We start from the raw sequence: 15,419 nt of genomic DNA, 5'->3' as shown, positions 1-15,419 counted from the left end.
TGACCAGAAGTAACTAATATGTGTATTTCCGAGTCGTAAACTGTTTGCAGTTAAAATTTTGATTCAGCCTCATCCTCATCGTTTTGTAAAACAAAAGGTAGTGAAGAGAAAAATGATTTCAAGGATTTTCATTACGCTCTTGGGCAATCACTTGTGACAATGTTTTATTGCTTCATTCCAGTCTCTTTTTTTGATGGTAACATTTTAGTAGATTTTTTTGAGGGTTTCTACAGTTTTGCAAAGAAATAGTTTTAAAACATTGAGTTTTTTTAAAACATCATTTTTAAGAAAATCGACACTCTTAAGGTTCTTGGTTTAAGCATATGATTTTGTTCCTTTGTGTAACTTTTACTCCGCCTAATTTTAAGAATTTTTAATTTTTTGTGCTAGTACTGGCTAACAAACTGAAGCAGCTGCTTGTTATTGGGCATCAGTTATGTACCAGGTGAGCAAAGCAAATGTGGAATCTTCTCTTAATATTGATATGAAGTAAATATGAGTAGGACTTAGCAAGGTGAAGAGTGAACAGGTATCACAGGCATACAGAAAAATACCTGGAGGTCCTGAGTTAGGAAAGGGTTTAGCATGTTGGAGGAACAAAAATAAGGCTAGTATGGCTAGAACATAATAATTAAAGGGGGTAGTGACAGAAGAGGTTGGAGAAAAGACTTGAGGCAGATCATACAGGGAGTAAGGATATATTATGGCTGATTTCATTTTAAGTGTATTGGGAACCACTGAAAGTTTTAAAACATGATTAGATTTTCATTTTTAAGAGATGACTGGCTTTTGCTATATGGAGAATAGGAGAGGGCAAGAGTGGAAGATGTTATCAGTTAAAAATACCCTCCCACCCCCCCCCCCCAATTAAAGCGGTTGCAGTGGTTATGGAAAGAAGGGAATGAGATATATTTTGAAGAAAGTGGAATTGCATGAGAGATCAGGTAAGAGAGATGATGGGGAGAGGTGTTTCTGGGTTTGATCAGATGAGTGCATTGAAGGTGCTATTTACCAAGATGACAGTGTTTGGAGAAGTCCTAGTAATTGTTTGAAAAAGAAGTCTGACATGGCCTGTTGAATATGGTATTAAAGTTTTTGAAACTCAACTCTTTGCCTTAGTTCACATCGAGAGGCCTGATTTTAGGAGAATTTACCATCAACTGAATGGACAGTTAGTAGTATGTGATGTTGGTAGAGATGATGAAGGGATTTTTATGTACCCTAGGCAGTCTTAACAGGGCTCAAATATAGTGAGGACTCTCAGGCATTTCTTGCTTTGAAAGATGGTAACACATTTGGAATTCCTGGTTGCTTAATTGGTTGAATACACTTGAAATTAAATGGTAAAAAGGAAGACACAGAAGACGAACTTACTCATTGAGAAGAGCTCAATCCTAAATCCTTTTGTGAAAGAAAAGAGATATAACTAATTCAAATAAATATTTTCAAAGAGGTAGAAAATATGTATCTTGAAATGATTTGATTATTTTTAAAGTTTCAAAAGAAGTTACTGTTTATTTTTTTTCTTTTTACTGCCCCCAGGCTGTAAGGAACTTACTGTTTCTTTCTGACTCTAAAAATGATACATTGCTTCACTTGACTAGCCTTAAAACAAATACATGTTCTTTCGCTAAAAATGCTGAAAATATAAATAAGATCACCCATAATCTCATTACTCAGGGATACGTATCCTAGAATAAATTCTTTCACACATTTTTTTCTATAGACAAACATGGGTATGCATACTTTTTATTTTATTTTATTTATTTATTTTTTTAAGATGGAATCTCGCTCTGTCGCCCAGGCTGGAGTGCAGTGGCGCGATCTCCGCTCACTGCAAGCTCCGCCTTCCGGGTTCAAGCCATTCTCCTGCCTCAGCCTCCCAAGTAACTGGGACCACAGGTGCCCGCCACCATGCCCGGCTAATTTTTTGTGTTTTTAGTAGAGATGGGGTTTCACCGTGTTAGCCAGGATGGTCTCCATTTCCTGACCTCATGATCCGCCCGCCTCGGCCTCCCGAAGCGCTGGGATTACAGGCGTGAGCCACCGCACCCAGCCACGGGTATGCATACTTAAGGTAGTTTACAGTCAGCTTTATTCCTTAGTATGTCACGAATTTATTTGCGTATCAATATCCATGGGATGAGAAGTCTGGAATTTTGAGTCAGATTCTAAATCTTTGTTGTCTTCATCTATTAAATGGTCTGTACCCCACAGTAATGGCGTTAGTCCATTGATGAGGGCAGAGCCCTCCTGAACTAAATGCCTCTTAAAGGTCCCACCTCTTAACAGGATTACAGTGGCAACTAAGTTTGCCATTCTTCTCAACTCAAACTTGAGTTTTGAAGGAGATAAACACTGGAATTTTTACTGGAAGTGGGCCCTGATCCAGACCCCAAGAGAGGGTTCTTGGATCTCACACAAGAATTCGAGAGAGTCGCCGGACTCGGGGGCTCACGCATGTAATCCCAGCACTTTGGGAGGCAGAGGCGAGCGGATCACGAGGTCAGGAGATCAAGATCCTGGCTAACATGGTGAAACTCCGTCTCTACTAAAAATACAAAAAAAAATAGCTGGGCGTGGTGGCCTGCGCCTGTCGTCCCAGCTACTCGGGAGGCTGAGGCAGGAGAATCACTTGAACCCAGGAGGCGGTGGTTGCAGTGAGCCGAGATTGCACCACTGCACTCCAGCCTGGGCGACAAAGCGAGATTCCATCTCAAAAAAAAAAAATAAGCGAGAGAGTCTATAAAGTGAAAGCAAGTTTATTAAGAAGCTAAAGGAGTAAAGAATGGGGTACTCCATAGGCAGAGGAGCTGCTTGGGCGTCTCCACGAAGGATACCTACAGTTAGTTATTTCTTGATTTTATGCTAAACAATGTGTGATTATTCATAAGTTTTCAGGGAAAAGGGGACCCCTAAGGTTCCTCCCCTTTTTAGACCACATAGGGTAACTTCTTGACGTTGCCATTGCATTTTTAAATTGTCATGGTCTGGTGGGAGTATCTTTTAGCATGCTAATGCATTATGATTAGCACATAATGAGCAGTGAGGACTAGCAGAGGTCACTCTCCTCTCCATATTGGTTTTGGTGGGATTTGGCTGGCTTCCTTACTACCACCTGTTTTATCATCACAGTCTTTATGACCTGTATCTTGTGTCCACACCCTATCTCATCCTGTGACTTAGAATGCCTAACCTCCTGGGAATGCAACCCAGTAGGTCTCAGCCTCATTTACCCTCATTTTGCCCCTACTCCAGATGGAGTCACTCTGATTCAAAAGTCTCTGACAGAACTGTAACAAGAAGTATAATTGTTACTCATTATTATAGCTGTTTGAGGATTAAATGAGATGATGTAAGTAAAGTCTATAGTATTAAACCTGGTATATAATAAGAACCCATTTAATTTATTCGTTTACTCAACAAATATTTATTAAGTAATTTTTTTTTTTCCTTGAGACAGGGTCTTGCCATGTTACTCAAGCTGGAGTGTGGTGGCATGATAGCTCACTGCAGCCTCAACCTCCTGGGCTCAAGTGTTTTTTTGTTTTCATTTTTATTTATTTATTTATTTTGAGATGGAGTTTTGCTCTTGTCACCCAGGCTGGAATGCAATGGCACGATCTTGGCTCACTGCAACCTCCGCCTCCCAGGTTCGAGTGATTCTCCTGCCTCTGCCTCCCAAGTATCTGGGATTACAGGCGCCCAACACCATTCCTGGACAATTTTTTTCTATTTTTAGTGGAGATGGGATTTTACCACGTTGGCCAGGCTGGTCTCGAACTCCTGACCTCAGGTATCTACCTGTCTTGGCCTCCCAAAGTGCTGGGATTACAGGCGTGAGCCACCGTTCCCGGCCTACTTACTATTTTTTTTTAATGTTGGATGTATTTCATTCTGTGGTAGTTTCTTTTTTTTTTTGAGACAGGTCTCACCCTGTTGCCCTGGCTAGAGTGCAGTGGCATGATCACAGCTCACTGCAACCTCCGCCTCCTGAGATCAAGCAATTCTCCTACCACAGCCTCCCAAGTAACTGAGACTACAGGCGCACACCATCACACCCATCTAATTGTTGTATTTTTTGGTAGAGATGGGGTTTCACTGTGTTGGTCAGGCTGGTCTTGAACTCCTGACCTCAAGTGATCTGCCCGCCTTGGTCTCCCAGAGTGCTGGGATTACAGGCGTGAGCCACTGCACCCGACTGGTGGTATCATTTATTTTGCCGCTCCTCTAATGCTGGATGTTTCCAGCTTTCTACTATTTTTAAAATGTTTCGATGAGAGTTATTCTCTATGCATGTGCAAGTACTTGTCAGATTATTTCCTTAGAATAAATTCCTAGAAGGTGGATTGCTAGAAACAAAAAATGCATGTATTTTTGATACTTTTGATTTACATATTCAGAATAATATCCTGAAAGAATATACCAATTTTTGTCTCACCAGCAGTAAATCTGAGTACTTACAGTTTTTAGTATTCAGGGTTGATATATAATGTACCTTTAACTGTTAACAAATCCTGACAAGAAAAAGGAGATTGTTCTGTTTATTTAAAAAAAAAAAAAAAAAAACTACCTAATTTTTAACTTTTATCTTTTTCTAGGTTACAGTTCCTCTGAGTCATCTCATCAATGCCTTCCATACACCAAAAAACACTTCTGTTTCTCTCAGTGGAGTGTCAGTTTCTCAAAACCAGCATCGAGATGTAGTTCCTGAGCATGAGGCTCCCAGCAGTGAGGTAAGTCTTCATCCTGGTTGTGTGTGAGAAAGCCTTTTTGATATACAGTTGACCCTTAAACAAATGAAGGATTAAGGATATTGTCCCTCCTCCGTAGTCAGAAATTTGAGTATAATTTTTGACTCCTGAGAAACTTAACTACTAATGTCCTACTATTGACTGGGAAGCCTTGCCGATAAAATAAACGGTGCATTAACATATATTTTGTATATTTTATGTATTATGTACTGTATTCTTACAATAAATTAAGAAGGAGAAAAGAAAATGTTATTAAGAAAATCACAAGGAAGAGAAAATATATTTACCATTCATTAAGTAGAAGTGGACCATCATAAAGATCTTCATTATCTTCAAGTTGAGTGGGCTGAGGAGGAAGAGGAGGGATTGGTCTTGCTGTCTCTGGTGGCAGAGACCAGAGAAAGTCCATGTATCTGTGGATCTGTGCAGCTCTAATCTGTGTTGTTCAAGGATCACCTGAGGTCAGGAGTTCAAGACTAGCCTGACCAATATGGTAAAATCCCATCTCTACTAGAAATACAAAAATTAGCCGGGTGTGGTGGCGTGCGCCTGTAGTCCCAGCTACTCGGGAGGCTGAGACAGGAGAATCACTTGAGCCCAGGAGGCAGAGGTCGCTGTGAGCCGAGATCGCACCACTGCACTCCAGCCTGGGTGACAACAAGACTCTGTCTCATAAATGAATAAATAAATATAAAAATGTAATCTCATTTTTGGTTTAATCTAAAAAAAACCCCTGTTTTTACAGGGAAGTAGAATAGGTAGGGATTTAAGAAGTAAAGAAAACTCTTAAAAAAATAAAAAAGGATCAGCAGATTTAGGGAGCAGCTCATACTTCTAGGGCTGAGATAGAGTCAGGAAGAGTTCTCCACCCCTAGGGCTGAGATCCTGACATTGTTGGCGAACGCATGGCCTTGGCTCACTGAATGGTAGAAAAGTTGCTGTGATGTCATGCCAGGGTAACATGCTAGAAATCTGGGAAGTCTGCCCTCTAGGATACTGGGAAAAGCTCTTCCTGGGGATATGTCCTACTAGAGAAGCTGCTAGGTCCTGCTGGCCATTGTGCACTCCAGGAGCCAGGGTTTGGTGAAACTGCACAATTGACAGGAGCCAGATGCTATAGAAACCATGGTTACAGACAGGAACCTGCTGAATGAGCATACCACCACCAGGAATCAAAACCTCTCTTCCTATGGTGTATGTTCAGTGACTTCCTGACGAAGCTTAACATTGTTTCAATTGGCAAAGGAAAAATATTCGAAGGGTAAAGATCCATGTTCATGGAGCCAGCAAAAAGGATGAAGAAGAGCTTGGACACAACCGATAACTGGCACATCCGTCCAGAACCCTTCTCCCTCTCAATCCCTGTACACTGCGGGTTTCTCCAAATGCCTGTTGTCTATGATTCGTTTTGTCCATCCTTCTTAGTCACGGCTTAGTTCAGGTTCTTGCCGTCTTTCACTTGTTCCATCAGCCTTCTCTCTCATCCAGTCTAGTTTCTTTGTTTGTTTGTTTGTTTTATCATTTTTAAATTTTTTGTAAAGACAGGGTCTTGCTTTCTTGACCAGGCTGATCTCGAACTCCTGGCCTGAAGCAGTCCTGCCACCTCAGCCTCTCAAAGTGTTGGGATTACAGGCTTGAGCCACCATGCTAGGCCAGTCTATCTTCCTTAGTTCTCCATTTTCTTCCATAAGACAGAACTAATCATATTACTTAGAGAATTAAATTCAAACATGGCTCTTCACAGTTTGGCCATAACCTATCTCTTTAATTTTTTCTTTCCTTGAATTTTTTGAGATATTCCAGACCCTTGGATGGCTTTTTGTTTGCCCCTGTCCCTAAGCCGCCTTTGTCATTTTTAATAGCTTAAAAAGTACTTTTAAGTATTTTATTTCATCATGCCTTTAACTGTCTTTTACTATGTGCCATCATGTTGTATGCTAGGATGTGTAGATGAGTAAGGCATGATCTCTGCCTTTGATCCTTACTATTAGGAAATAAAGTATATTTTATAGTTATGTTAGTATTGAGAAAATGAATTCTAAGAATATGAGTTATAGCTAATTTAAAAAGTACCATATTCCCAGACATCAGTCCAGAGCTATATAATCCGTGTCCACGCCTCTTTTAAAAAAAACTTTATTTTTAGAGACAGGGTCTCCCCTTTGTAGCCCAGGCTGAAGTGCAGTGACACTATCATAGCTCACTGCAACCTCCAGCTCCTGGGCTCAAACATTTCTCCTGAGTAGCTGGTGTTGCGGGCGCATACCACCATGCCCAGCTAATTTTTTAATTTTTCATCAAGATGATGTCTTACCATGTTGCCCAGGCTGGTCTCAAACTCCTGGCCTCAAACGATCCTCCCACCTTAGCTGTTTTGGGTTTGAGTAACATGTAATTGTTACTTGCCTTTAAGTGCCTCTCTTTCAGCTCATGTGGACAAGAAAATAACCCCTATCCTGTTGTTTAAAAGTGGGTATATATTCACACATATTTGTGATTTTTAGACTTTTTTGCCTGATTTTCACACAGTTTTGACTTTAATTTTCTTCCTTATTAGAAGATATGGGTAACTTTAGAACCTCTGAGTTCAAGGAAGGATCTAAGCAATGAGGCCAGAGGAGTGAGATGTCCTGTGGTAACCAAGCATACCATTTCTTTGTCAAGTGGGCTTTTGTTTATGGTCGTTTAGGGGCTTAAAAGCTCCATGGACTGGTGAGGATTATCATTTGAATGGAATTTCCCCAATTCAAGAACCTTACTATTATCCTCCAATCAGTTCTACACTGTTGGGGAAAATCACCCGGACTTTATATAACATACTTTGTAACCCTGCAGGTAGTTACTTTTACACTCTTGTCATTATAAATGCTTGATCAATAGTTGATAGACTAGCTCTTCATCAGAGTACCCTTGTATGGAGAGAAGGAAAAAATACCATACATTTCACTTGATTCTGTGAACCATAATGCTTAGGACAGTAGTGGTTTGGGTTTGATTTAAAAAAAAAAAAATGTTTTTCTCATTCATGCTGAAATGTCATCTCTTTATTTAAGGATACCATTAGGAATATAATTTTTTAACCTATGTCAAACCTCATATGACTGATCTCAGTAAAACGAACAGTAAAAATATTTGCACAATTTATTTTTAAATATTAAAAAAAGGAAATATATTTGTTAGACTTTTAAAATCTAATTGTTTTAACTGATAATATGTACTCCTTAGGTTAAATATCTTGATAATATTAATGCATACCTGGTTGACCCAATCTTTTACAGCCTTCACTTAACTTAAGGGACCTTGGATTATCTGAATTAAAAATTGGACAAATTGATCAGCTGGTAGAAAATCTACTTCCTGGATTTTGTAAAGGCAAAAACATTTCTTCCCATTGGCATACGTCCCATGTCTCTGCACAATCCTTCTTTGAAAATAAATACGGTATGTTAATTTATTTTTTGTTCCAATTAAATATTTTAGCACTATTAATAATTATAGATACCATTTATTAGCTTTTACGGTAGCATTTACTGTGGGCTGGGTTCCTTCCTGAGGTGTTGTTTTTTTTTTTTTTGCAATTTTTCATATTGGAATAATACTAGATTTACAGGAAAGTTGCAAAGATAGTACAGAATTCTGCTTCCACTAATTTTGACATCTTACATAACCATGTTACATTTGTTAAAACTAGGAAATTAACATTGGTACGATAATTTTTTTTTTTTTGAGACGGAGTCTCCTTCTGTCAGCCAGGCTAGAGTGCAGTGGCGCGATCTCCGCTCACTGCAAGCTCTGCCTCCTGGGTTCACGCCATTCTCCTGCCTCAGCCTCCCAAGTAGCTGGGACTACAAGTGCCCGCCACCATGCCCGGCTAATTTTTTGTATTTTTAGTAGAGATGGGGTTTCACCGTGTTAGCCAGGATGATCTTGATTTCCTGACCTGGTGATCCACCTGCCTCAGCCTCCCAAAGTGCTGGGATTATAGGCGTGAGCCACCGTGCCCGGCCTAACATTGGTACGGTATTTTTAACTAAACTACAGACTATTTGAATTTCACCAAAATTTGTTTTCACCAAATCACTAGTTCTCTGCAAATGTCCTTTTCCTTTTCCAGGATCTGATCCAGCATACCACATTGCATTTAGCAGAATGGGGGGGCGGGTTTTGTTTTAATTTTAGGTGACACACATTTAATTCCAGGAAACATACTTAATCTTTGAGAATACATTGATTAAAAAAACAGTTATTATCCCTTTTGTGCAATGTCTACATTTTTTAAATTTGAATCTTGTAATAGTATGGTAGTGTAATAAGTGGGTTCATACTAGTCTGAAATGGGATGTCAACTTTGAGTTTTTCTTTGGATGGCACTTAAACAGGCCATAAAAGTCCAGGAACAAAATAGCAGGTTTGAATAGTTTATAATGAAGGTTTGATTTGAAGCTGTCCTTTGCATAAACTTAATTCATTAATTAAGTCTTTACCCTTCCTTTGCCTTTATTTCAGTGTAAGGGCATAAAAAACCGCAAGTGTGAGGAAAAAATGAAATGGTTTTGAGCTTAGGGGCTTAGACTAAAAGTTTGCCTCTGCCTAAATTTGCCTTCTTATAAAATATTTGGCCCATACTAAGTGTTCAATAGAATAAAATTGTTTTTGTTATGTTATTATGATTATTCCTACTGCTCTTCTAGTCTGCGTATTTACATTTACTCTTAAGATTGTTCCTCATACCACCAGCTGCTTGCTGGTTTTAGGCAGGCAGAGGTAATAGGAAGGGATTTTTTGACTGGATGCTAAGGGACCTTGAAAAGTCCCTGAATTCTAACTGAGACACACAAATAGATGATAACCACTGTTTGTTTCTGCTGTTGCTGCTGATGATCTTTTTCCTAGGATCTTGGATGTAAAGTAGGATGAGACACACTAGTCAAGAGAAGCAGTTAGGAAGGATCAATGAAGTATTCATGGCTTGACCTTTCTTTTTACCCAATGACTAGGGAAGCTTTATGAGGGAAAGATAATAGTAGCTATGATTTACAGTGTTTTATTATACCATTAGAGCTTTTGAAATAGTCTCTAAGAAACAGCAGTTTTTTATCTCTTTATGTTCTTAACTAAAAGTAATTTTAGCCTAAACACAGTACATCTTTTTTTTTTTTTTTTTAAGAGATGAGTCTCTCTCTGTTGCCCAGGCTGGAGTGCAGTGGGGCAATCTCGGCTCACTGTAAGCTTTGCCTCCCCGGTTCATGCCATTCTCCTGCCTCAGCCTCCCAAGCAGCTGGGACTACAGGCATCCGCCACTACGCCCGGCTAATTTTTGTATTTTTAGTAGAGACAAGGTTTCACCGTGTTAGCCAGGATGGTCTGTATCTCCTGACCTCGTGATCCACCTGCCTCAGCCTCCCAAAGTGCTGGGATTACAGGCGTGAGGCACTGCGTCTGGCCTTAAACACAGTACGTCTTCTATCACTGGTTTGGTTTTGTTAGGTTTTTGAGATGGAGTTTCACTCTTGTTGCCCAGGTGGGAGTGCAGTGGCGCGATCTCAGCTCACCACAACCTCTCCCTCCTGCTTTCAAGTGATTCTCCTGCCTCAGCCTCCCGAGTAGCTGAGATTACAGGCATGTGCCACCACACCTGGCTAATTTCGTATTTTTAGTAGAGATGGGGTTTCTCCATGTTGCTCAGGCTGCTCTCAAACTCCCGACCTCAGGTGATCCACCCACCTCCACCTCCCAAAGTGCTGGAATTACAGGCGTGAGCCACTGCGCGGGCCATCTTTTATCACTGTTAATTTGAATTTAGTTTCATTAGCAGCTACATTTGTATGCCAGATAAAAAAGATAATGTAGGCTGGGTGCGGTGGCTCACACCTGTAATCCCAGCACTTTGGGAGGCCGAGGTGGGTGGATCACGAGGTCAGGAGATCGAGACCACATCCTGGCTAACACAGTGAAACCCCGTCTCTACTAAAAATACAAAAAATTAGCCGGGCATGGTGGCGGACGCCTGTAGTCCCAGCTACTCGGGAGGCCGAGGCAGGAGAATGGCGTGAACCCAGGAGGCGGAGCTTGCGGTGAGCTGAGATCGCACCACTGCACTCCAGCCTGGGCGACAGAGTGAGACTCCCTCTCAAAAAAAAAAAATAAATAATGTAACCAACAAGTGATAGCTAGTAAACGGAAGAACTGTGAGATGTAAGGTAGTTAAATTAGCAATGCTTTAGATATTTTCATAAAAGCAGTCATATCATGGATAAATAAAAGTTGAAACTCATATTGTGATTTCCCTAATATTTGATAGAATTATTTATATTTCATAGTATTTTAGTTTTTTGGTTTGGAAATTAGAAAATTTATTTTTTGCACTTTCCCTCCAGGTAACTTAGATATATTTAGTACGTTACGTTCCTCTTGCTTGTATCGACATCATTCAAGAGCTCTTCAAAGCATTTGTTCAGATCTTCAGTACTGGCCAGGTATGAAGCAACAACCATAAATTTTGGAAAAAAAAATATATTTATTTACTATAGTCTGATTTATCTTTCTTAATGGTATTAATGATTCTAAACATTCATTTGCAATTCACAGGACCTAAAGAGTATTTGGAATTGATGAGTTTGGGTACTTCTGTATAATTTTTAATCTGGAAAATATATAGGAGCTAAATTTTGAGCGTGATAGTGCCACAATAAATCAAACTCCAGGGAACTTATCTACACTTGTTTCAAGATAAATGACTAAGCACATTTGCTTACTCATCCTCACTTTCAAAAGCCCATTGAAATTAATTTTATATATATATATGAGAAAAAAAGAGCAACAACAGAAGGGTTTCGTTAACGGACCAGAAATTTGAGGGCTTTCAGTAAGTTGTAAAATAGGTGACATCAAATTGACAGTAAAATCAAACTTGCATTTATTATCTAATTTTTGAATACAAGGCACTAGTGATAGATGTCAGGTGATAGTGATCACTGTAAATGAAAAAGACATGTTTTCTACCTTCATGGGACTAATGGTGTCATGAAAGAGGTAGGTACTTCTGCTTCCAGTAGTAGAACTCAGGAAAAACCCCACTTGCAGAGCCAGTAAAATTGGACTCTGGGATGGGATGGAATAAACAGTTGAAGATTGCCAGAAATGGGCCAATCACAGTACAGATACGGCCTTTAACCTTTAGATAAATTAGCAAAAAACACCTTTCTAATAAGACGTCTGTGTGTGTGTGTGTGTGTGTGTGTGTGTCGAGGGACGTCTGTCTGTGGAGACTCCTGGTTTGAGCATTGATGCCAAGGAAAGAAATAAGATAGCACCCCAGATTCCTTTGGTTTTGAATTATACATTTACTAAAGGTATTCTGCTCATTCAGCATAGTCCATGTTTTATATTCTGAATATATTTACTTTTGCTAGTGTTGAGGATACCCATTTGTAGTCAATACTGATGACTGTATTTGTTTTGTTTTGTTTTGTTTTTGAGATGGAGTTTTCCTCTTGTGACCCAGGGCAGAGTGCAATGGCACTTCCTGGGTTCAAGCAATTCTCCTGCCTCAGCCTTCCGAGGAGCTGGGATTATAGGTTCCCACCACCAGGCCCAGCTAATTTTTGTGTTTTTAGTAGAGACGGGGTTTCACCATGTTGGCCGGGCTGGTCTCAGAACTCCTGACCTTAGGTGATCCGCCTGCCTTGGCCTCCCAAAGTGTTGGGATCACAGCGTGAGCCACGGCACCAGGCCCTGATCACTGTATTCTTATTTATAAATACAAATGGATTACCAAGAATCCACATATTTGAGGAAAACTTAAAGCATAAAAGAGAGGCACCAAGTTCAGCAAAGAGACCAATAACCCTCTGAAGAAATAGTTAATGCAGAAGACAGAAGAAGACAGCTGATAACGTTTTTAGCTATTGTTGGAAGGTTTATAAAAACTGAGCATGTGTTACCTAGGGCATGAAAACTATCTTAATAAATTTTCCTAATGTTGTAACTCTGAGGTCAGATTCTCTCAATGTCAGAAAATAAAGCCAAAAATCCAGTAACAGAAAAGACAGCTTAAAAAATACCTAAATACGGCTGGGCACAGTGGCTCACGCCTGTAATCCCAGCACTTTGGGAGGCTGAGGAGGGTGGATCACAAGGTCAGAAGTTCAAGACCAGCTTGGCCAACATAGTGAAACCCCATCTCTCCTAAAAATACAAAAATTAGCCAGGCATGGTGGTGTGTGCCTGTAATCCCAGCTACTTGGGAGGCTGGGGCAGGAGAATCACTTGAACCCAGTAGGTGGAGGTTGCAGTGAGCCAAGACCACACCACTGCACTCCAGCCTGGCAACAGAGCGAGACTCCGTCTAAAAAAAAAAAAAAAAACCTAAATACTTGAAATTTTTAAAACCCTTTTCTAAATGTCTCACGACTGAATGGAAATCAAAACTGAGATTACAGACACTCAGTAATGAACCACAGTGAAAATCTGTGTATCAGACTCTTTTGGTGAGGACAAAATGACGTTGAGGGTGTTATATAATTTACTGAGAAATCAGGCTGGGTGCAGTGGCTTATGCCTGTAATCCCAGCACTTTGGGAGGCTGAGGCAGGCAGATCACCTGAGGTCGGGAGTTCAAGACCGGCATGGCCAACATGGTGAAACCCCGTTCTCTACTAAAAAAAATACAAAATTAGCCAGGCGTGGTGGCGCATGCCTATAATCTCAGCTACTCGGGAGGCTGAGGTAGGAAAATCTCTTGAACCCCGGAGGTGGAGGTTGCGGTAAGCCGAGATTGTGCCATTGCACTCCAGCCTGGGCAACAAGAGTGAAACTCCATCTCAAAAAAAAGAAAAGAAATCAAGATGGGCTGGACATGGTGGCTCGCACCTATAATTCCAACACTTTGGGAGGCTGAGGCGGGCAGATAACTTGAGGTCAGGAGTTTGAGACCAGCCTGGCTGACATGGCAAAACCCCGTCTCTACCAAGATATACAAAAATTAGCTGGGCGTGGTGGCAAATGCCTCTAGTCCTAGCTACTCAGGAGGCTGAGGCAGGATAATCACTTGAACCTGGGAGATGGAAGTTGCAGTGAGCCAAGATGGAGCCTCCATCCTGGGCAACAGAGCAAGACTTTGTCTCAAAAAAAAAAAAAATTAAGGCATAAAGATGGAAAATAAATTGAATTTCTGAAAAATAATAGAAGACATTAATACACACAAAGCAAACATTTTAAAATAATAGGTGGAAATAGTTTTAATTAAACCAAAAACAAATTTAGTGTAAAAAAACAAAATGGAACAACTTAACAATTCTGATTAAGAAACAACAGGAAAATACAAACAGCATTAGAAGTATGAGTGGGAATTGCCATGGATATGTGAAGGTTTTAAAATTGGCAAGGTAGTATGTGTAACTTTATGTCATAAATAAAAATATGTTGAAATGGATAATTATCTAAGCAATAAATTAACAAAGTTAACCCAAGAAGAGACAGGATAATAACCATGAAGTTTAAAAGACAGTATTTTAAAAATATTGTTCCTTTGCCCCAGAGGCACTAGGTTTGGATAGATTTTATGGCTGCGTTCTTCTAGAATCTTGAGTTTCTTGTTAATTTAAAACCTTATTAAAAATAAAAAGATAGAATAGACTTCCCTATTTATTCCATGAGATTGCTGTTAGTAAAACTTGTTAGTATTAGCATAAGGCCAGACACTGTGGATCACACCTGTAATCCCAACACTTTGGGATGATCGCTTGAGGCCAGGAGTTCAAAACAAACCTGGACAACATCTCAACAACAGCAACAAAAATTGGCCCGTCGTGGTATCATGCCCCTGTAGTTCTGGATACTTGGGAGGCTGAGGTGAGAGGTTTGCTTGAGCCCAAAGTTCAAGGTTACAGTGAGCTATGATCATGCCACCATACTTCAGCTTGAGTGACAGCAAGATCCTATCTAAAAAATGTGTATATGTATATATGTCTGTCTGTCTGTATGTATATACACACACAAGCACGACAGAGGAACAAAATAGATGTGTTTCACTTAACAACAGAAATCCTAAATAAAATCTGAAGAAAGCAAATCTAGAAATGTGCTAAAAATATTATATCATGATTAAGGAATACAAAAGTGATTTAAGATTATTAGTAAGTCAATTTACCATATTGATTAGAAAAGAAAAATATCATTATTTCAATGTATGATAAAAAGACATGATATATTTTAATTGCTGTGCTTCCTGAAAACTCTTAGAAAGTTAGAAATGGAAGGAAACTTTTAAAATTTATTAAACATCTATTGTGTTCCCGTTAATTTGAGAAACATGGAGTATCCTGGTTTTTTTCAGCATTAATTTGGAGATTCTGAACAATATGATTTAAAAGAAAACAAAATGAGCCATATATAAGTCAAAAGAAGGAGTAAAATTATAATTAGCAGGTGATACGATTGTTTACCAGAAAATTCAAGAAAATTATCCAAAAGGCTGTTGAAGTAAAGAGTTCACTGCATTGTCCATACCAGATAAATGCATAAAAATCAATAGCTTTCTTATATTCTAGCAGCAGGTTTTATTTACAGGTTCTTTAAAACCCATTAAATGTTTTATCCTGACAAGAAATATACGACATACATATATATACACGTACACACGTGTGTGTATGAAGCTTTACTGAA

At 39.5% G+C, this 15,419-nt stretch overlaps 1 protein-coding gene across 2 annotated transcripts in view; it reads left to right on the top strand.

Moving 5' to 3' along the window:
* Positions 1-15,419, top strand: part of YME1L1 (YME1 like 1 ATPase) — a 43,246-nt gene that overhangs the window by 707 nt on the left and 27,120 nt on the right. The window contains exons 2-5 of one of the 2 annotated variants that reach the window (XM_054435704.2): positions 391-445; positions 4,602-4,736; positions 8,033-8,195; positions 11,132-11,230. In XM_054435704.2, coding sequence (XP_054291679.1) covers positions 437-445; positions 4,602-4,736; positions 8,033-8,195; positions 11,132-11,230 — 406 coding nt within the window. In that variant the 5' untranslated portion in view covers positions 391-436. The remainder of the gene's footprint in view (positions 1-390; positions 446-4,601; positions 4,737-8,032; positions 8,196-11,131; positions 11,231-15,419) is intronic. The other variant, XM_054435703.2, reaches the window with a different exon arrangement.

The sequence above is a fragment of the Pongo pygmaeus genome, chromosome 8 (genome assembly GCF_028885625.2).
Source record: "Pongo pygmaeus isolate AG05252 chromosome 8, NHGRI_mPonPyg2-v2.0_pri, whole genome shotgun sequence".
Taxonomy (NCBI): domain Eukaryota; kingdom Metazoa; phylum Chordata; class Mammalia; order Primates; family Hominidae; genus Pongo; species Pongo pygmaeus.
The sequence above is the reverse complement of the archived record's forward strand: the minus strand, read 5'-3'. Positions and strand labels throughout refer to the sequence as shown.